Source organism: Planococcus citri, chromosome 4, assembly GCF_950023065.1.
Source record: "Planococcus citri chromosome 4, ihPlaCitr1.1, whole genome shotgun sequence".
Taxonomy (NCBI): Eukaryota; Metazoa; Arthropoda; class Insecta; order Hemiptera; family Pseudococcidae; genus Planococcus; species Planococcus citri.
The window spans coordinates 6,524,045-6,547,230 of NC_088680.1; the positions used below are offsets into that span (position 1 = coordinate 6,524,045).

General features: G+C 34.3%; 2 protein-coding genes across 2 annotated transcripts; both read right to left on the bottom strand.

The window, feature by feature from the left end:
- Positions 1-4,201: 4,201 nt before the first annotated feature.
- Positions 4,202-11,747, bottom strand: p115 (General vesicular transport factor p115). Its single transcript, XM_065364598.1, has 16 exons — positions 11,525-11,747; positions 11,211-11,439; positions 10,972-11,140; positions 10,778-10,874; positions 10,500-10,701; positions 10,321-10,427; positions 10,012-10,241; positions 9,765-9,919; positions 9,485-9,690; positions 9,272-9,394; positions 9,069-9,179; positions 8,804-8,984; positions 5,098-5,342; positions 4,936-5,007; positions 4,677-4,847; positions 4,202-4,589 (listed from the first exon to the last, which is right to left on the bottom strand). Exons 1-16 carry the CDS (start codon positions 11,600-11,602, stop codon positions 4,485-4,487), a joined length of 2,481 nt encoding a protein of 826 aa, XP_065220670.1. The 5' UTR covers positions 11,603-11,747; the 3' UTR covers positions 4,202-4,484.
- Positions 11,748-15,551: 3,804 nt separating this feature from the next.
- LOC135845775 (zinc finger protein 616-like) lies at positions 15,552-23,159 on the bottom strand. Its single transcript, XM_065364600.1, has 10 exons — positions 22,853-23,159; positions 22,518-22,737; positions 22,407-22,446; positions 22,229-22,338; positions 21,981-22,156; positions 21,749-21,909; positions 21,431-21,669; positions 16,736-16,954; positions 16,341-16,657; positions 15,552-16,271 (listed from the first exon to the last, which is right to left on the bottom strand). The coding sequence occupies exons 1-10, from the start codon at positions 22,933-22,935 to the stop codon at positions 15,878-15,880; spliced, it is 1,959 nt and encodes a 652-aa protein (XP_065220672.1). The 5' UTR covers positions 22,936-23,159; the 3' UTR covers positions 15,552-15,877.
- Positions 23,160-23,186: the final 27 nt, after the last annotated feature.

Consider the following 23,186-nt stretch of genomic DNA (forward strand, 5'->3'; position numbering starts at 1 on the left):
GAGGGTCGAAAATAGGAAAATCACCCCGCATAACGTTTATCAAGTTCAAACAGATATTTTACGCTAAAAAAGTTGTTGAAAATAATACTCAGTGGTTCCTAAAATGCTTTTTGTAATCACAACTTTGGGAACCCCTGGAGCCCAAAAAATGGCCATTTTGGGTAAACCAACTACCGATTCGTATTTTGGATATTTATTACAATATTTTAACAGTGGTCCAGTCGATAACTGTCGTGGGGCCAAAAAATGGCCTTATCAGGAGTCCTCCTTTTCTTCAAATTTCAATTTTTTTTCCTGTGGAAAATTTGATTTCGTCAATTTTTTTTGTGTGTGTGGAACGAGGAGGGTTCAGTCAAGTCAAGAGCTTTCTGAAAATTTGGTTGAAAAAAAAGTAGTGAAAAATAATAAAAAAAAAATTCGTTAGATACCATGTTATGCCCTTCTCCCTTCCCTCCCATCTCCTCCACGCAGGAATATTGAGATCTCGTTTTCAAAATTGGTTTGTTGAACTGATGTAGGGAAACACCGATGTCTTCAAATTTTAAATTTGTAAAAAAAAAACCAAGTTAGAAGTAAATTTTCAAATGAGCAATCAGAAATACATAGAAAAAATGAGAAAAATCGCGAAAAATTGATGAATGTTGTGGAAAAGAGGGAAATAGAGATTGAAATATATTTTGGAAATTCGGAGGAAAAGTAGTAGAATTTTGAGTAAAACTTGAAAGAAAATTGGAAAAACTCATTTAAGAATTTGAATATGCGAGGAATTTTGAAAAGTTGGTGTACTAAAATTAACAGGATTTTGGAAACACTGAAAAAAGAAAAATAATAAAACCGTCTTGAATAGGTAATTCAAAAAATTTTACAAAAATTGAAAAAAATTGAAATGAAAATTTGAAAATAAGTGTAGGTACCTTGAAAGTTGATGTAATTTTGTAAGATCTTGAAAAACACTAAAAAAAAATTGAAAAAGATTGAAACTGTCTTAAATAATCCAAAAATTTTTACAAAAATTTGAAAAAAATTGAAAAAATGTTGAAAAACTGAAAGGATTTTAAAAAGACAGGAATTGGAAAAAATTGAAAAAATCCAGAAGAAATGAGTGATTTAAGAAAAATAGAAAAATTTTTGAAAAAAATCTGATAGAAATGTTTGTGATATTTTGAAAAAATCAAAAATTAAAAAAAGTTTGAGAAAATTGGAGAACTTTTAAGAAACTGAAAAAAATTGAGAAAAATTGAAAATATAATGTGTAAAATCTGAAGAAAAAAAGTTCAAAATATGTAAAAAGTTACAATAAAATTGGAAAGTTCAAAGAAAATTTAGAAAAGTTAAAAAACTGAAAAGATATGAAAAAAGTGGTGTAAAGTACAGGAGAGCTTTGAGAACATTTGAAACGGTTGGAAATGAATTTGGAAAAAAATGAAAAAATTGAAATAAAGTACACAAAAGTTTGCGATGAATTTGACAAGTTTGAGAAAAAGATTAAAAAACTCAAACCATCGGAAAATAGTGGGAAAATTTGAGTATAGAAGTGAAAAATATCGTTTAAAAGTGTTGAAAAATTTGAAATAATTGCGTAAAACTGGAAAAAATTGAAAAACTATTCGCAAATAATGAGTAAAATTGAAAAAAAATTTCAAAATTGGCAAAGCATCGAAAAAAATTGAGAAAATATGAAAAAAAAAGGTGGAAAAATTTATTCAAAATTTCAGAGCAGTTTAGAAAATCTGTGTAAAATTAGAGAAAAATTGACGAAATTCGTTTCAAATTTGAGAAAAATTGTAATAGTTTTCAAAAAATTCGAACTATTAGAAAATATACGCGAGGAAAATTCGAAAAAAATTGCGTAAATTTGAAAAAAAATTGAAAATAAGGCATTCTAAATGTGAAGTAAAATTGAAAATGTTTTTGAAAATTAGCGAAGCATTGAAAGAAGTTGAAAAAATGAATAAACTTGAGAAAAGTTGGAAAAATTTGTTCAATTCTAGAACAGTTGAGAAAATTTGTGTGAAATTAGAAAAAAATCGGCAACATTCGTTTAAAATTTGAGAAAAATTGAAGGCTTTATAGGAAATTGAAAAAACAGAATAGGTAAATTTTGTAAAGGTTGAAACTTTTTTGTAAAGTTGAAAAAAATTCTGTAAAATTTTTCAAAATTTAGAATAATGTATTGAAATTTTGAAAGAAGTTGAAAAAAATTACTAAGTATAAGTAAAAAGTTAAAAAATTTAAAACATTGAGCATCAAAGTTTGAGAAAAAATGAGAAAATTTCGTATAAAATTTGAAAAAAAAATTGAAAAAATTTGCTCAAAATTTAGATGAAGTTTTTCAAAATTGATGAAGTTGTAGGACATTGGAAAAATATGAGACCATTGAAAAAATTGAATAAATAGAATTCCAAGGGGTGGAAATGTTTGCGCTAAATTGGAGAAGTTTGGAATAGAATGAAAACTAAACCCATTTGAAAGTAAGAAGAACTGGGAAAAAATTACGTCAAGTTTTAGAAAGTTCAGAATAGTCTGTTCAAAGTTTGAAAAAAGTTAAAAAATTTGTGTAGAGTAAAACTCGAAAAAAAAATGAAAAAATTGAGTAAAATTTGAAAATAAAAATTGAAAATGGTTGCGTAAAATTTAAGAAAAAATGAAAAAGTGTGATCAAAGTTCGAAAAAAATTTTTTAAAAAGTTTAAAATTTAAGAATTGTTGAATAAATTTGAAGAAGTTTGAATCAAAACGCTGGAAAAAATTAAAAATTTGTTTCAAAAGTTAAAAGAACTTAGAAATATGAAAAAAAAAAACAAAAAAATAAAAAATGTTTGATTTGGTAAAAATTGAAAAAATCGAGGAAAGCTGAAAAAAATTGAATAAATTTGTAAAAATTGAAAAATTGTAGACAAATTGCGATAAAATGGAATAAGAATTTTTTTAAAAACATTTCAAAATGATGAATGAAATTGGAAAAATGTTCGAAAGAATATGTACCTATTGAGAAAATTTATGCAAACGTTGAGAAAATAGATAAAATACCAATTTTTTTTTTTGAAATCACCAAGAAAAAATCTCGTTGATTCGATGTTCCAAAAAATCAAGCAGAATAAAACAGAAGTAGGTACCTAGCCGCCGCCGGGTCTCGGAACAAACATTGATATACGAATCACACACTTCACGGGAAATGAGTCACACAATTAAATATTCATAAGTCATATAAAATATACCTTGCGTACATTATCTACATTGTATGTGTAATTACATGTAAAATTTCCCCACGAAAAAGATTCTTACTGGTCCCCATTACTCATTTTCACCCTCACTTTTTTTTTCTAATTTTTCAAAAAAGGCAGGTCAGGATTCTCAGCTTGCATATCGCACCCAGCACTCGGTTAATAAACTTTTATCTTCATTTTTATTTCATTTTTATATCGTATCATTTTATATGTAAGTATTATGAAAATGACGCAGAATTATGGAATGTTTTTCGTACTCGTACGTATGTAGCTGTAGCACCATAATTTTTAATAGGTTCGAAAATTTATGAATCACTGATTATTTTGAGATAACATCGCGTTCATTAGGAAATAATATTTTGGATGAGTCGACATGGTACACCGTGTATTTTTACGTCAATCACCCTTGTCACGACACGTGTTGCACATATCCTAACGATAACGAGGGAAAAAAGGGGGTTACAGGATAGGTTAATGTTCGATTAAGAGATCGCGTTGATAATAGAAAAATCAAGGTCAGAACAGAAAATCCCTTTTAGATTATTATTATTTATTTTCAAGCTTTTGTTTCTAAATTTTTGGCAATTTGTGTTATTTTTAGAACTGAGAAGGATTTTCTAATAAGAATGAATTACATTTGATTTCAGATTCGACTGTGTTCATCTCAATGAAGATCTTCGAATGGAGTGGAATCGAAATGAGCTTCCAGCAAAGTGAAAATGTCCAGTTTGAGTAAGTTATTGTCCACTCTTATCGCATGCTTTGTATTTTAAGGTTAAATGGAAACAGAATTCTGCACAATGTGAGCTCTAACCGAAATCATACGAAAGCTAAACACATTCTTATCACTTTACTCATCATCAACTGTTCAAAAAATCATAAAACCCTCCTGCGATGACGTAAGCAGCCATCCATCTATCGTAACTCGCATTTAAGCCATCAAAATCGTTACGAAAAAGAAAAAGAAGAGAAAAAAACGATGAAATAATTTATTTATGAAACGGCTAATAAAAACATAATAATATACATACAACAAACAATATAACATCATTCGTTTATAAACATCTATCGCAAATCGGGCCAAAGCATAGTTGCGTCATTTTTTTAAAGGGTACCAGTACTCTAGTTCTGATGACTATACGAATACAACAAAATGTATGTAGACAAACGATAAGTTGAGTCGATTCATCAAAACTCGCTCCAATTTAGGTAGTATAGGTAATAATTTGCAAGCTCAGAGCTTTATTCTTATTTCGTCTCACGAAACTCGTAAATTTTCAACGTCTGGAAGGACTACTTGGTTATTGATGGTTTGAGACTCGGAAGCTGCGGCAGTCGTTTCGTCTTCGTCGTCATCGTCGACCTGAAATTGGAAACATTAATAATAAGGAAGAGTTTAAATTTTTAATTTCGATGAAAGAGTAATTCTAAATTAGGTATGTAGATGTACCTTTTGACCGAGTTGTTTTAATTGACTCTTGTACGTTTCGATTCTCGTTTCTTGATCACTCAATAAGATCAACAAGTCTTCTTGATCCTTTTTCAATTGAGATACGATACCGTGTAATTGGGCGATTTCAGATTCGGCCGATTTCAGTTTCTCTTCGGCAGCTGCGGTTTTCTATAAAGAGATGAGAAATTACAATCGGGTTAGTTTGATCGAATTTTGATGAAGGAATATTTTCAACGATAGGGGTATTGTAATTTACTTGGGAATTTTCGGCGGTTTCGGGCGGTGGGGTATTTTTCATGAAACTCAACTGGTTCTTCAAAGCGGCTTCCTGCGTAAAAATTTTTAAAAAAATTGATTTTTAAAAATATTTTTATTTTTGAGTTTCAAAATAAGGAGGGGGCAAAATTTAGTAACTGACTTGTAATTTTAGTTGAGCATTTTGCTGTTGCATATCGTACATGTATTTCCTCAATTCTTCCAAATCAATGGTGTAATTTCGTAGTTGCTCTCTGAGCTTATCGTTTTCTTCGGTTAGTTCGGTGCATTTTTTGTCCTGTTCTCGAATCATATCTTTGTATTGTTGAATGTTCTGATCCTCCGGATCGTCTAGACCTCCGTTTAGGGTGTTTTCTTTCTTGGATGTGACTGCTTTCAATATCATACCTGTGAACAGAGATACGATTATTTGAAAAAAATATCGAAAAGGATAAAAACTGAAAAACAAAATTCAAGTGATGAGAACTGCTGATTGGAATGTCAAATATTGACCAGTAAAATGCTAAGAGTGTTTGAAAAATGTTGAAATTTGGATAAAAATCGGACAAATAGTTCGAGCATCTTCGAATTATTCATAAAAAGCAACCTTTAAGAATTACCCCCCCCCCCCCAATCCTCAGGACCAAATTTTGAGCTGCTGAAGTTGATTTTTTGGTTGTTTTGCGAATTCTTCAAAATAACAAAAATCGTTCATTGATAATTCAAGTTATCAGAATTTTACCCCCCTCCCCCAACTCCCACCCCCTCAATAAATTTGTGACTATTTTTGGACGGTTCTGGAGCTTTTTTCCAGTGGACAATTTCAAATAGTTGTTTATCATGAAAATGGAGATACATAAACAGCTATAGAAAATTTCCAAAAATATCACTAAAATTGTTGAAAGTAAAATAACATTAAAATTTAACAAAAATGGCTGGAAAAAATTTGGAATAAAAAATTGCGAAATTGATGCAAAAATCGTTGAAAATCTTACAATGTTTATTGCAGATTAAAAATAATTATGATTATTTTTTTCAAAATTTATTCAACTCGTAGGAAAAAAGTATTGAATTCGGGGTTTTAAAATGTTCAGAACGATGTGAAAATTGATAAAACTGGTTGAAAATGAGATTAGAAATGAAAAAACTTTCAAGTGAAAAAATATTTGCTAAATCGATTTTAAGATCATTTTGAAATTTAAAAATACGATTAAAATAATGAAGAATTTTGCAAAGAAAAGATGTTTAAAATAAAATTGAAATTGCTAAAACTAGTTGAAAATAATCTCAAAATTTAATAGAAGTGTAAAAATAAAATTTTTTCAAAAAATTGATTGAAATCAAAAAATGAAAAAATAATTGGAAATTGTAGTAAAAATTGAAGAAATATTACTAAAATTAAGAACAAAAAAATTTCTAAAATTTGCTTCCAATTGCCAAAATAAAAAATGTATTCAACGTACAGGAAAATTTTCAAAACATGTAATATAAAAATTGATGAAACACCTTCAAAATGTTTATAAAATTTAAAAAAAAGAATAAATAAGCAAAATGGATACAAAAACTGTTTAAAATTGAGTAAAGTTAGTAAAACTTGCATAAAATTACTAAAAAACAAAAAAAAAAAAAAAATAGAATGCATGAAACATTATTGAATTTGAAATGTTGATAAAGTATCACAATAATAGTTCCAAATAGCAAAAAAATTTCTAAATTTGGTGTTCGTAGAAGTGATTGAAAATTTTGTTTGAGAACTGAAATATCATTAAAAGTTTGATAAATTCCACAAAATCATCTTCAAATAACCAGAAAATGTGTGTTAAATTTACAGAGGTATTCAAAATAATTAATAATGTGAAAATTGATGAAACGTTGCTAAATTGTTGTAGATAATATTCCAAAAATTCATCCAAAATGGAAGAAAATTGGCTAAAGTTGCAAAAAAGTTGTTAAAAATCATGTAAAAGTTTATGAAATTATCATTAAAATTGAGAAAAGTGTTGAAAATTTGAATAAAAAACACCACCAATAAAAATTAATAACCAGCCAAGATTCAGTATTGGATATAAAAATCATGAAAAATGGCGTGAAAGTTGATAAAACTCTGTAAAAAAAGAGTCGAAAATACTGAAAAAATTAGTCCAAACAAGGAAAAAAGTTTGCCACAAAAGGGTTAAATTTTAAGAAATTTGATCAATAATAATGCAAAAAAATAAAAAATGATGAAAATTTAAAAAATTTCGGATTTTGATATGAAAAATGGCATAAAAGATTTTTGAAAACTCTGGAAACATTGAAAAAATTAGTCAAAATTGAAGGGAATTGTCCAAAAAAAAAAAAAAAAAATACTGAAAAAATTGGTCCAACCAAGGAAAAAAATTTGCCAAAAAAAGTTAAATTTTAAGAAATTTTATCAATAATAATGCAATAAATAAAAAATGATGAAAATTTTAAAAATTTGGAATTTCGATATGAAAAATGGCATACTTAATAAAACATTTTTGAAAACTCTGGAAACATTGAAAAAATTAGTCAAAATTGAAGGGAATTGTCCAAAAAAAAAAAACTGAAAAAATTGGTCCAAACGAGGAAAAAAGTTCGCCCCAAAAAAGGGTTAAATTTCAAGCAATTTTATCAACAATAATGCAAAAAATGAAAAATGATAAAAATTTAAAAAATTTGGAATTTCGATATGAAAAGTGGCACAATAACACATTTTTGAAAACTCTGGAAACATTGAAAAAATTAGTCAAAATCGAAGGGAATTGTCCAAAAAATAAAAAACACCTCATCAAAATTGAACAAAAAAGAAGCATAAAACTAATTTTAAAAAGTCGCAAAAATTGATGAAAATTGAAACGATTTCGAATATTGATATGAAAAGTGGCATAAAAATTCATTAAAAAATTTTGAAAGCTCTGAAAACATTGAGAAGAAAGTCAAAATTGAATGAAACCGACCAAAATAAAAAACATGCGAAAAGTGGATGAATCTATTTTTTTTTTTTTTTGAACAACCAAAAAATTTTTTGGAAAGCTAAAAACAAATTTTAAAAAATGATGGAAAAAACTGTAAAAAATTGCATTAAAATAGGTAAAAAACATAATACTTACAAAATTATGAAATATCGAAAAGAATTGAAAAAATATTATGTAGCTACATTGACGTAGAAGTACAGAAACATTATTAAAATTTCTGATATATTTCAGTAATACTGCAAAAAATTTCAAATTTGTAAAAATAGGCAAAACTTTTTAAAAAATTCAAAAATATGCTGAATAGAAAAAAAAATATTCTAAAATGATGCAGGGAACGACCAGAATTTGCAGTAAATCCCATGAAATTTGTCTAAAATACTCGAAAAATGAATAATCAAAAATAACATGTAAATTGAGAGATAAAAATATGATCATTGAAACAGTACGAATTTTCGATAGTTGATAAAGTTGTGCTGAAAAAATTTCCATTTTCGAAGTACTTATTTAAAAACTCGATTTACTTTACTGATAGAGAATTTCATGTCTTTCGAACCCCCCCCCCTCCCTATCAAGATTTTTGACAGAATTCTCTGAGATTTTTTTTTGGGGGGGGGGGAGTATTCTGTTTCAAGGCCTTCGAATTTACTAAGCGCAGATTCTGAAGATTTTCATGCAAACGTTGCTCTTTATCGTTCGTCAAGTTCTCATTTTCACCCCTGCCCCCAATTCTAGCTTCTGTTCAGTCTTTTAGGCTCGAAAAATCAATTTTGGCAGCTTTAAACTTAGTTCTAAATCGTGGGTGAAATGATTTAGAAGTCATCGAGCCAAATTTCAGCTCAATCGGAGTCGACTGATTTCCAAAGCTTCTCTCTACGAGATCAGTTTACGTACTTTCGAGGATTTTAAACAGCTTGCAAAATTCGTAATCCAGTAAAAGATCTTTCGACGACTTGCAATGCAGCTGCGGATGTTTACTCGCTTTGCTGTACATCTCGTGACGTGATACTTGGTTCAGTTTATCGATAAACGTCTCTATACCGACTCGTTTGACGATCAGTTGATATAAACTTTCCTACGGAATTAAAACAAGAGAGGGGTGGTTTTCATTAAATAAACACATATCTAGAGTTTCGTTTCGTGAAAAAAATATTCATACTTTGGAAAATACGGTCGATTTGCCGTCGTTGAATACTAAGCAAATACCCATTAGGAATGCACATAGTCCTTGGACAAGTTCGTCGTTTTCGTCGTGTTCCATAGCTGCAGCCTGAAACGTTCACACATAGAGAATTATTGTAGTTTTTGGTGTATTTTTTTGGTACGATATTGTCGAGTTGTGTGAGGCATTCTTCGAGTTACCTGGTTCGTTAAATAAGGTATTCCGGTGGATATTTCGAGGAAACTGTTGACCGCCATGGGGCAATGCGATAGCCACGTCGATAGTAATATTAACAATCCTAGTTTACTCTGGATTTTAGCATTCTGCAGAAGGGGGAAAAAAACTCGATCAAAATACAACTCGAAATGATTATCGAAGACAACACCGCCGGTGAGAGATAAAAAAAAGCTTACAGATTGTAATAAATCGGTGATTAAATTAAGTAGCGAAGCAGGCGGACTCTGAGGCGAAGGTGTCAGCATAACTTTCAACATGAGCTCACGCTGAACAGGGTTATCGACCAAGGAATGTGAAAGAGCTACTGCAGCGAACCAATTACTCATCGGATCGGCGCCAAATAATCCGGCACAGAGAAGTTGTCCGGTAGATATGTTATCCTCTGAAAACGAGATAAAAATATGTCACTAGAGATCGAATTAATTTCGAGAAAGGAGCAGTGAAGATGATACTAACGTTCTACGGTGGATGGTAAAAGTGTCTGGATCAGTCTGGACTGGCCGAGTTCGTTTTTAAATAGGAAGCATTGGAAACAGTATAGGACTGCGCAGCGTAACGTCACCGGTTGTTTTTCGTTCACCATTGACATGAGTAACAGCACCAGAGCTTCTCTACGAATCAGACAGAGAAACGGAAATGGTATCAGATGAACTAGGTCAACGTTTAATGTTCAGTTTATCTTCGTGAGAACGACCGAACTCACCTGGGATTCGCACAAGGTGCTTGTAAAGCAGCAAAGTACTCTTGGTTGCTGTAGTTTCCTCTGATTATATCAGCTGTGGCGTTGATTGATTCGGTAAGGATGTTGACCGGTACACCGTTGGCCATCAGGATGTTACATAAAGCTTGAAGGATGCCGCTGGTGTTCATGGTTTTTTGACACGACGATGTTACTTGCGTAGGATTGGTTGGAGCGACTAACGAACGAATCACCTAAAGAGTTGAAAAACGAATCGATGAAAATGTGATTCGAATGGAAATGAATGACGATGGGAGCATGATGAGGAATTACTTGTAGAACACAATAAATATTGGAGACTTTCTGCGGCGACCAGACATTCACGCTGTTATTCTCGTCTGGTAATTCGAACATCGGAGCTAGTCTTTGAATATAACTACCTGCGTATAATGGAGACTCAAATTAGAGGATAGAATCGATTAGAGTACGATTTAGAGTCGTGAAATGCGAACCTTCTTTGAAGAAATTCTGATTCGAAGCGTTATTACGTAATAAATTCAGCATAAAGAGTAAACAGTCTTCGACGACGATGCCACCGTCAGCGTATCCTTCTTCGTGCATTACTTCGAATAATCTATCGAAGGCGTTTTCAAAAGCGACTATTTTCTGGATATTTGAATTGCCTTTGGTTAGCTGGATCAGTAATAGAAGAGCCTGCAAAAAAATGATGGATTCGAGTAATTATATTGAAAGATTGAGTAATATATCCTTAGAGTTGGACCAGGCTTACGTCGTTTCTGATCACTTCACGATTATCGCAGAGTAAATCCATCAGTTTGGATACACCCATCGGACTAATGAGAACTATTTCTTGAATTTCCTTCGTTCTACGATGAAAAAAAAACACCCAAATCGTTTGATTAATAGTACATATAACGTAGAAGCTTACAAGATATGAATGACGTCAGCAGTTCGGTAGCTTACTTATTAATGACTAAATTCGATAGTAATCTTACAGCCGGCCATCGTACTTTAAAGCTGTACTCGTCCAAGAACCCCAAAACTACGGTTACATTATCGGGGAACTTGATGAATATCTCGGTGAACTGTTCGCCTACAGTTTCCCATCGTTTTTCGTCTCCTGCAGGTCGTTCTAGAAGCAATAAAATATACATTGAAGTATTCCGAACACTAACGTATTACTGGATACCGAAGAGCTTTACCTTCTTCTTCGAGAGGTTGAGGCGATGTGATGTTGAATAGTGTTTCTAAAGCGTAACTTAGTATCTCGCTATCGTTCGAATCTCGTTGTAATACTTCGCACAAAGCGTTCATACCTTGAGCACCGACTTCGACTCGATATTTACGAGATAGAGCTTTGAGTGCTCGGCAAGCATCGCGTCTGTCTTCCAGTAACGAAGATGTATGCAAACGATCGACTAATCTTTCAACCTGTTGGGTTTTATTATTAGAGAATTATAAAGGTGACGAATGATGTTGATAATGCAAGGTGTTTATAAGGTATCGACGAGCTTACGGTATCGGCGTATGATATTTGTTCTTCGGCCGGTTGGGCTCCTAGGACTGATTTGAAGCTGCTTTTGAAGTATTCCATCGGTGTAGTTTCGGACTACCAGAGGTGACTTGAGGAATTCTTATTCCTTTGCGAGGGGTTTCAAATTCATTATGAATGATTATTAATTTCGATTACGAATTATTACGATTACAAGCTACGTTATCACGATGACGTTAACGTAAACAAAGAGTGTTTTGTGACGAGTGAGGCTAAAATTAGCTCGGAGAGTTGGATTGAGTTTTACTTTTTGCTGAGGAAATTTATGGAAAATGGAAATGATGTGTTGTGATGTGTTTTTAAAAATCAAAGGGAAGTCAATTAGAAGGTTGGAGGTTGAAATTTTGAAATAAAGGAGGAATGAATTAGTAAAATTGATCGAATGATCAACTGTAACATATTTTTTGTTTAAAATAGCAACACTGTTTCCTGTTTTCTCAATTTTTTAATTTTTTAAAAAATTTGAAAATAATTTCAGTAAATTCTATCCTGAGCTTTACTAAATTTTACAAAAACTGTACAGTCAAAATTCGTTGAATACGATCCATGGTTTCCCTTTCCCTTTTCCCCAGAGTTGGCGCGATTCGAATCGCGTGAAAGAATCGAGAAAGAATCCGATTCTCACGATTCGAATCGGATTCGAATCGCGGTTCCCCAAGTCAAAAGAATCGGAAAATGCAGGAATCCGATTCCCTTTTATAGAGAATCGCACCTCCTCGATTCCCTGCGATTCCTTGCAGATGTTTTTCACGTGTTAAAACAGTAAAATGTACTATTTTTAATGCCTTTTAAGTCATGCATTTGCATTTTGTAATTCGGGACTGATGACATTTTTTAAAGGTCGGCTGTTGTGTGAAAATATTATCACGAATCAGTGATTCTACATATAGAGTGAAGGAATCGCGCAACGTAAGAATCGGATCCTCTTTAATGGAGAATCGCGCCTTCTCAATTCCCTGCGATTCCCTGCTCACAGGGTCACAGCAACAAGCTAAAGAATAGAACATGCAAAATGAGCATATACCAAGTTGGGGAAATTACTCATTTCATTTCAGATTCATTTGTGAAGTCCTGAAGTTGAAAAAAAAATAGTATTTGGGAATCGGAATCGGAGGGAATCGAGAACCGCTAAAGAATCGGATTCAGAACCGGATTCGCTTTGTGAAAGAATCGAGACTGGAGAATCGCGATTCTCCCAAGTATGAGAATCGTAATTCAGGAATCCGATTCTGACGAACCAAGGAATCGCGCCAACTCTGCTTTTCCCTACTACTTTCCCTAAATTCTTTCAATTGCCATAATATTGTCAGTGTGAACTGTGAACTGTGATGTCTGATGCTGATGTGTGTGAAATCAGTGAAATGTAAATCAAATCAAACTACAAAGACAATGTTGGGTTGGAAATTCATTACAGTGGTTTTTTGTCTGGCTTGTATCTTATTTTCATTTTGGACAAGGGCTATTTTTGCAACGAGCTCCTCAATTACTAAAATTTGGGGGATGCAAGGAGGTTTACTTACCCTTTCTTTGACAGCTTTGACTACAGCAGGATCACGATTCAGAATATTATTTCAAGACATTTGAAAATTTCGTAATTTTTATTTGTTTCATTTATTCCTACGAGTTGATCGTTATTCGTTCGTGAACAATGAAACCTTATTATAAAAAAAGGGAATCCCAGGAACGTCTCCAGTAAAGTTTCATTCGCCTCGCCTGTAACTTTTGTACAGTAAATTTTAAACAAATTTTCACTCAACTTATCAATTATTTTGAGGATGGAGATCTAAGAAGACGACTCCATAAATTAATAAACAAGTCAAGAACTCATTCTTGTCAGCATTGCTTTTGGTACTTCAGGCATTTTGCCTTTGCCTTCCTCGTTCCTCGAATTTCGCGATCCTTAGAAAGCTAGACCGCATATGCCAGACAACCTCCAAAAAGCAGACAGACAGGTCAATCTCAATGGCCTTGCAAGGCCAGATCACACAAAAATTTCTAAAATTTTGAGTTTTTCCCCCTTCTCCTTGGGTCAACATTGCAAATTTTAGAAAAATGATGCTAAAAATGAATTCGGGAGCCAAAAAATCTACATTTCGAAATGTCACAATTTTGAGCTCCACCTCCTCCCTCTCCATGAGGTCAATATCGCAAATTTTTAAAATGTTTGAAAAATGATGCCAAAAATGAATTTGGGAGCCCAAATAACCTACCTACATTTTGATACGTCACACGAAAATTTCCAAAATTTTGAGTTCCTCCCCTCCCCACTGGGGTCAAAATTACACATTTTTGAAATATGATGCCAAAAATGAATTCGGGAGCCAAAAAATCTACATTTCGAAATGTCACACGAAAGTTTTCAAAATTTTGAGCTCCACCTCCTCCCTCTCCATGAGGTCAATATCGCAAATTTTTGAAATGTTTGAAAAATGATGCCAAAAATGAATTTGGGAGCCCAAATAATCTACATTTTGATACGTCACACGAAAATTTCCAAAATTTTGAGTTCTCCCCCTCCCCTCTGGGGTCAAAATTACACATTTTTGAAATATGATGCCAAAAATGAATTCGGGAGCCCAAAAAACCTACATTTTGATATGTCACACGAAATGACGAAAATTTCCAAAATTTTGAGTTTTCCCCCCTTCCCATGGGATCAATACTGCAAATTTTTGAAAATAGATTCCAAAAATGAATTTGGGAGCTCAAAAAACCTATATTTTGATATGTCACACGAGAATTTCCAAAATTTTGAGTTTTCCCCCCTCCCCATGGGGTCAATATCGCAAATTTTTGAAAATAGATTCCAAAAATGAATTTTTAGAGCTCAAAAACCGTACATTATGATTTTGATATGTCACACGAAAATTTCCAAAATGTTGAGTTTTGCCCTTCCTGGGAAGGGGAGGGGGTGGGGGGTCTGGCGTCGAAATTTTGTCAAAAATGAATTCAGCACCTTCGAAAACCCCCATACACCAACTTTAAGATTTTTGCACACTAGAAAGCTTTCAAAAGCTGGACCAACAGGTCAATGACCTTAACATACCAGACAGCCTTTAGAAACCAGACAGACAGGTCATTGACCTTAAGATGCCAGATGACCTTCAAAAGCCAGATAGCCAGGTTAATGACCTCTAGAGGCCAAATTCTACCCCAGGCAGTCCTCAAAAGCCAGACTGAGACGTCAATGACCTTACAAGGCCAGACAGTTTCTTGTCATTTGAAATCAAAATGGAGCCTTTTTTAGCCTGAGTCAGAGAAAAGTTGTCAAATTTTACATTTTTACTGACTTTTCTGTCCAATGGGAGGTTGCTGAGCTCAAAAATGACCTTCAGTTTGCAACTACGAGTATTTCTCACTGAAGCAGTTACCCTTGGCTCGAGTGGACGCCAAATTCGGATTCAGTGACCTCAAATTAGTCTAAAACATTTTATTCGATTTTTTTTTTCGGAAATCAAATCAAATTAAAAAATGCAAAGAGGTTCATGCATTTTTTCTTGGGGCAAAAAAACTTTGTCAGGAATCGAGTTGATATTTGTGGTGGGGGGGGGGGGTTCGGCGTGGCAAATTCATTTTCGGTGTCAGATTTTCACCATGGCGCATCTTTTTCTCTAAAATGAACCATTGTTGGGTTCAAAAATGAGCCAAGAAAAGTTGAGGCCTTGAAAGACGCCATTAATGGGACAATGGCTTTAAGAAGCCAGGCAGACAGGTCAATGACCTCAGTAGACCTAGGTCAGACGTCCTTCAGAAGCCAAAAGGACAGATCAATGACCTTTAAAAGCCAGACGGCTTTCAAAAACAAGGCAGCCAGGTCAACGACCTTAGGTGGCCAGGCATAGAACTCCTTATACAACAGGACCAAAATACCTTGAACGATTGGAGAAAATTGTTTTCTTAAAAAAATTGATTTTTTAGAAGAATTTTGACACTGAATTTTTCATTTTTCTGAAGGGGAAGAGGGGACACTCTCAGATTAAAGCGAATCGTACACGATATAAAAATTTATTTCTAAAACCATTCGTAACAAAACAAGCAGAGAAAACCACGATCGTGTGTGACAAGCTAAAAAGAAAAAAAAAACAGTCCATATTTTCAAGATAAATAAAAGCATCTTCCTTCATTGAACACCATTACTACACATTAAAAATTAAAATAGAATTCGTTTAAAAAACAACATCCAGCGTTGCATTTAGAAGTATTTAACTAGCATCTTCAACACTCTTCTTCTCCGTCACCGTCGAGGACAGAGGACACGAGCAGCCCAGCTACCTCGTATCTTCGTGTCCATCGTCACGGCCAATGACATCTATCCGTTTATTGCTGCAGTTCGACAAGTATCCTACGAAAATCGGTCACATCTTTGGCAAAATGAAGTTTAATTAAACCGTTATTCTCGACAACGGTGGTACCCGGATCCGTTACGATAGTTTCGATTTTATTATCGTCGACGAGTAGATCACGTTGAGGTTGGATCGATAGTCTCGCAGGTAGAGTTTGAACAGGGGTAGGTTTTGTAGATGATGCGTTGACCAAGTTGGTTGTTCCGTTGATGAGGTGTCTTTTCTTGTGTCTACGCATATCTCCAATTTGAGTATACCGATTGCCGCAAATTTCACATTTGAACGGACGTTCTCCGGTATGAACTCTCATATGAGTGGTAACGAATGCCTTCCGAGCGAAAGCTTTCTCACAGACTGAACATTTGTACCTGGAATCACGTACATCGAAATGAGGGTTTTATTCAACAAGAGGGGTATAAAAGAAAGGAGCCGGGTACCTTTTGATTCCTGTATGGACTGGTTGATGCTGTATGAGATTCGCTTTGGATTTAAAGCTTCGGCCACAGCATTCGCACACGTAGGGTCTGATTCCGGTATGGATTCGTTCGTGTATGGATAAACTCAACTTTGTGCCGATCTCTTTACCGCAATATTTACATATCCATTTCTGCTGAGGGGCGTCTTCTTTCGGATCTTTGATTCTGTGTACGTCTTTGGAATGCTGCACCATATCGCTGTGAGATAGGAATACGGTGAAGCAGATCGTACACGTGTTGTTTTTATTCGATCGTTTGTGCGTTTCGCGATGTTTTTTCTGTATAATTTGTAAACAGAAGGAATTAGTTCGATGGTTTTTTTTTTTGATGTGTAAGGAAATGGAATTTTAGGTTACCAGGTTTTCGACATCTTGACATACGAAGCCGCAGACATCGCAAGCTAAAGATTCTACGTGGCTTTCGAGGTGTTCGTTGAGTTCGTCTGCGGTGCAGAAAACTTGCATGCAGAATTGACACAGCGAATATTGAGCATCGTCTTCGGTATTTTGATCTGAATCGTGTTCGGTATCGTTGGATGTCGATTGTACGGCGAGTTCTTCCGATTTGTGGAAATTCTGCGCAGATTTATTCGAGTTCGAGTATTATTAATTAATCGATAATATGTACTTCTTACAAGGGAACCTCTTGAGGTGTCACGCTCCGATTTGAACGGGACCGCGATTTTTGGAAAGAGCATAGTCTAAAACCGCCAAAACCAAATTTTCAGCTACCCAAGTTCATTTTTGGATTTTTGGCGAATTTTTGAAAATTCAAAATTGACTGTTTTTGGCGATTTATGCTTTTTAAAAAAAAGTACGTACTCGATCAATAAAAATGGTCAAAATAAGTCCCAAAACTAATATTAATTACTCAAATCCCATGTTTACTATTTCCAGCCATTCTGGAGCCTCCAGAGCGATTTTTCAATTTCTCCAGAATTTTGAATTTGCTCCAGAAGGCGTGAATATGAAGTTGGGCAGCTAAAAATCGAGTTGTATATAACACTCGACCTGTTTAACGAGTTTATCTACATTTGAGTCGATTTCGAGAGTGACATCTCAAAAGTGGCTTTTTGGCCAGCTTTTTTCAAAATTAAAAATCCAAAAAATCAAAAGATAACCGTTTGCGAGGAAATTTTTGTGACATCTCAAAAGTGGCTTTTTGGCCAGCTTTTTTCAAAATTAAAAATCCAAAAAATCAAAAGATAACCGTTTGCGAGGAAATTTTTGAAATTCACGCGAATCGCTGTATCTTGTCCAAAACTAACCCCTCAAATCAAAATGTTACAATTTCCAGCCATTCTGGAGTCACCAGCGCAATTTTTCAATTTCTCCAGAATTTTGAATTTGCTCCAGAAGGCGTGAATATGCAGTTGGGCAGCTAAAAATCGAGTTGTGTATTATACTCGACCTGGTTAACGAGTTCCTCTGCATTTGAGCCGATTTTGGGAGTGGCACTTCAAGAGTGGTTTTTTGACCAGTTTTTTCAAAATTAAAAAAATCCAAAAAATCAAAAGATAACCATCTGCGAGGAAATTTTTGAAATTCACGCGAATCGCTGTATCTTGTCCAAAACTAACCCCTCAAATCAAAATTTTACAATTTCCAGTCATTCTGGAGCCTCCAGCGCGATTTTTCAATTTCTCCAGAATTTTGAATTTGCTCCATAAGGTGTGAATATGAATTTAGGCAGCTAAAGATCGAGTTGTATATTACACTCGAACTGTTTAACGAGTTTATCCACGTTTGAACCGATTTTGGGAGTGGCACTTCAAGAGTGGTTTTTTGACCAGCTTTTTTCAAAGTTGAAAAAATCCAAAAAATCAAAACATGACAGTTTGTGAGAAAATTTTTGAAATTTGGGCGAATCGCTGTATTTTGTCCGTAACTAACCCCCCTAATCAAAATTTCATGATTTCCAGTCATTCTGGAGCCTCCAGAGCGATTTTTCAATTTCTCCAGAATATTGAATTTGCTCCAGAAAGCGTGAATATGAATTAAGACAGCTAAAAATCGAGTTGTATATTACACTCGACCTGTTCAACGAGTTTATCCACATTTGAGCCAATTTTGAGAGTGACACCTCAAAAGTGGCTTTTTAACCAGCTTTTTTCAAAATTAAAAAATCAAAAAAGTCAAAAGATAACCGTTTGTGAGGAAATTTTTGAAATTTGTGCGAATCGTTGTATTTTGTCCAAAGCTAACCCCCCAAATCAAAATTTCACAATTTCCAGTAATTCTGGAGCCTCCAGAGCGATTTTTCAATTTCTCCAGAATTTTGAATTTGCTCCAGAAGGCGTGAATTTAAACAGCTAAAAATCAAGTTGTATATTACACTCGACTCCTCACATAGGGTCATTTTTTGATTCTCAATTTTGAAAAAAGCTGGTCAAAAAGCCACTTTTGAGGTGATGAGGTGTCACACTCAAAATCGGCTCAAATGTGGATAAACTCGTTAAACAGGTCGAGTGTAATATACAACTTGATTTTCAGCTGCCAAACTTCATATTCACGCTTTCTGGAGCAAATTCAAAATTCTGGAGAAATTGAAAATCGCCCTGGAGGCTCCAGAATGGCTGGAAATTGTAAAATTTTGATTTGGGGGGTTAGTTACGGACAAAATACAGTAATCCGCGTGAATTTCAAAAATTTCCACACAAACGGTCATCTTTTGATTTTTTTGGATTTTTTTAATTTTGAAAAAGTCTGATCAAAAATCCACTTTTGAGTTATCATTCTCAAAATCGGCTCAAATGTGGATAAACTCGTTAAACACGTCGAGTGTAATATACAACTTGATTTTTAGCTGCCCAACTTCATATTCACGCTTTCTGGAGCAAATTCAAAATTCTGGAGAAATTGAAAATCGCCCTGGAGGCTGGAGGCTCCAGAATGGCTGGAAATTGTAAAATTTTGATTTGGGGGGTTAGTTACGGACAAAATACAGTGATTCGCGTGAATTTCAAAAATTTCCACACAAACGGTCATCTTTTGATTTTTTTAATTTTGAAAAAATCTGGTCAAAAAGCCACTTTTGAGTTATCATTCTCAAAATCGGCTCAAATGTGGATAAACTCGTTAAACACGTCGAGTGTAATATACAACTTGATTTTTAGCTGCCCAACTTCATATTCACGCTTTCTGGAGCAAATTCAAAATTCTGGAGAAATTGAAAATCGCCCTGGAGGCTGGAGGCTCCAGAATGGCTGGAAATTGTAAAATTTTGATTTGGGGGGTTAGTTACGGACAAAATACAGTAATCCGCGTGAATTTCAAAAATTTCCACACAAACGGTCATCTTTTGATTTTTTTGGATTTTTTTAATTTTGAAAAAGTCTGATCAAAAATCCACTTTTGAGTTATCATTCTCAAAATCGGCTCAAATGTGGATAAACTCGTTAAACACGTCGAGTGTAATATACAACTTGATTTTTAGCTGCCCAACTTCATATTCACGCTTTCTGGAGCAAATTCAAAATTCTGGAGAAATTGAAAATCGCCCTGGAGGCTGGAGGCTCCAGAATGGCTGGAAATTGTAAAATTTTGATTTGGGGGGTTAGTTACGGACAAAATACAGTGATTCGCGTGAATTTCAAAAATTTCCACACAAACGGTCATCTTTTGATTTTTTTAATTTTGAAAAAATCTGGTCAAAAAGCCACTTTAGAGTTATCATTCTCAAAATCGGCTCAAATGTGGATAAACTCGTTAAACAGGTCGATTGTAATATACAACTTGATTTTTAGCTGCCCAACTTCATATTCACGCTTTCTGGAGCAAATTCAAAATTCTGGAGAAATTGAAAATCGCCCTGGAGGCTCCAGAATGGCTGGAAATTGTAAAATTTTGATTTGGGGGGTTAGTTACGGACAAAATACAGTAATCCGCGTGAATTTCAAAAATTTCCACACAAACGGTCATCTTTTGATTTTTTTAATTTTGAAAAAGTCTGGTCAAAAATCCACTTTTGAGTTATCATTCTCAAAATCGGATAAAATGTGGATAAACTCGTTAAACACGTCGAGTGTAATATACAACTTGATTTTTAGCTGCCCAACTTCATATTCACGCTTTCTGGAGCAAATTCAAAATTCTGGAGAAATTGAAAATCGCCCTGGAGGCTCCAGAATGGCTGGAAATTGTAAAATTTTGATTTGGGGGGTTAGTTACGGACAAAATACAGCAATTCGCCCAAATTTCAAAAATTTTCTCACAAACGGTCATCTTTTGATTTTTTGGATTTTGAAAAAAACTGGTCAGAAAACCACTCTTGAAGTGTCACGCCCAACATCGGCTCAAATGTAGATAAACTCGTTAAACAGGTCGTGTATAATATACAACTCGATTTTTAGCTGCCCAACTGTATATTCACGCCTTCTGGAGCAAATTCAAAATCCTGGAGAAATTGAAAAATCGCTCTGGAGGCTCCAGAACGGCTGGAAATTGGGAAATTTTGTTGGGGGGGGGGGTTAGTTACGGACAAAATACAGCGATTCGCGCAAATTTCAAAAATTTCCTCACAAACGGTTATCTTTTGATTTTTTGGTTTTTTTAAATTTGGAAAAAAGCTGGTCAAAAAACCACTTTTGAGGTGTCACACTCAAAATCTGCTCAAATGTGGGTAAACTCGTTAAACAGGCCGAGTGTTACATACAACTCGATTTTTAGCTGCCTAACTTCATATTCACGCCTTCTGGAGCAAATTCAAAATTGTGGAGAAATCGAAAATCGCGCTGCAGGCTCCAGAATTGCTGGAAATTGTGAAATTTGGATTTGGGTAATTAATATTAGTTTTGGGACTTATTTTGTACATTTTTATTGATCAAGTACGTACTTTTAAAAAAAAGCATAAATCGCCAAAAACAGTCAATTTTGAATTTTCAAAAAATTTGCCAAAAATCGAAAAATGAACTTGGGCAGCTGAAAATTTGGTTTTGGGGGTTTTAGACTATGCTCTTTCCAAAAATCGCGGTCCCGTTGAAATCGGAGTGTGATACCTCAAAAGGTTCCCTTGTTAGCTGTGTAATCATCTCGAAGACGTGATATTTTTACCTCTGTATGAAAATCCAATATATCTTTGGATGCGAAAGACATCGAACAAACGTTGCATTTCCATCTCGTCTTCATAAGCATAGTATTAGTAATTTGATCTGCGTCTTCTTTGCCTTCGACTATAAGCGGATCTTCTTCGAATTCTAATTCGATAATTGTACCATCTCCAGGGTCAGGGTCTTGGTTTCCTACGTCTTTTTCTTCCACATAGGTCAACAGTTCGTCGTTGTCGAATCCATCTAGTAAAAAAAAAAATTGAATTTATTTTCGTTCTCAATTTCGTACTTATTATTATTATTTTTTTAAAAAAGACCTTACCACATTCGATCTGCTGCGAAGGTTTCTCAACCACGTCTTGATCGATGAAATCCAGTTCGTCGACGTGTTTCTCTTGAAAATGATTACTCAGATCGTCGATGTTATCGAAATGTACGTTACAAATTACACAATCAGAAGAGGTTATTTTTTCAACATCGACTCTGAAATTCATAAAAAAAAAAGATCAACTCGTGCTACGAAGTTTTCTTTTCGCTAAATGATCAATGCTTACAATTTTTCAATAACGTCTTCGTCACGTTGAAGCGACGATTTTGATTCGGATTTATTCAACATATTATTAAATAGTTTCTCCGATTCGATAGCTCGGACCAGCATACGATAACTTATATTTAAATCAGTCAAACACATACGACAAATGTGTTTCGGAAGCGAATCTGCCGATTTGACCTGTACAAAATCAGAATAACGAATACAAAACGGAATTCGGTCTGGTGAACGAGTCGTTTCAGGGATACGTACAAGGATAGGAATACACGCCATGATTTTTTCCATCACGTTATCATCTTTTGAAGATATATCAACGGCGTTTGACGCGCTCAGGAAACTGGCACATATTCTGCATCGTATATCTACGATAAAAACACCGATTAATTCGAGTATAATGAGAAATCGTTCAAATATGATCCAATATCACTACCTTTCGACAGTTCGTTATCTTCGACATGTTCATCAAATACCTGTAATAATACATTCAAGATTACATTTAATCAACCTCGAGTCAATCCAGTAAACGATAAACGCTACCAACATCTAAAAAAGCATCATCGTTGCTCGTAATAATCCTACGCCAATCGTCGATCATACTCGGCACAGCATCGGATTTAAGACTACGTTTATCATCGACTATTTCAAAAGATTCGAGGCAAAAGTGTTCTTCGCAAATGACATTCTCCGGTCCCGGAGTCCATCTTTCCAAGTTCAATTTCTTCAACCACCTAGCCAGCAGATCTGGTTCACTTAGAGGGAAACTGTGCACCGGAATAAAAACCATACAAGATTAGAATACCATCTTCAGACATGTCTCACCATCGTTCAACTCGAAGTATGAAAAATTCTGCAAAGAGAAACGTGGATTTCTCTTACTTGAAAAAATTACAATCATTCTTCTTTGCTTGAAATATCACCGAGGAATTCCGGCAGCCGAAAACTACACAGTCTTGATCCATGGTGAAGGATTGAGACAATCAGGCCACTTGTAGACCATTTATGGCAGCTTTTGAACGGATTTTTGGTCGAAATTCATCTCAAATTTCGAACCAAAGGACGAAATTTCGGGTTTTGAAGTTACTTTTGAGGATTTTCTTTTGATAACTTCGATGTTTTTGTTTGAGATTTGTGATTCAGAGGTATCCTTTGAGGTTTCGAAAATTCCTAAATTCGTCGACTGGATTTATGATTTTTATTAGGTATTAGAGGA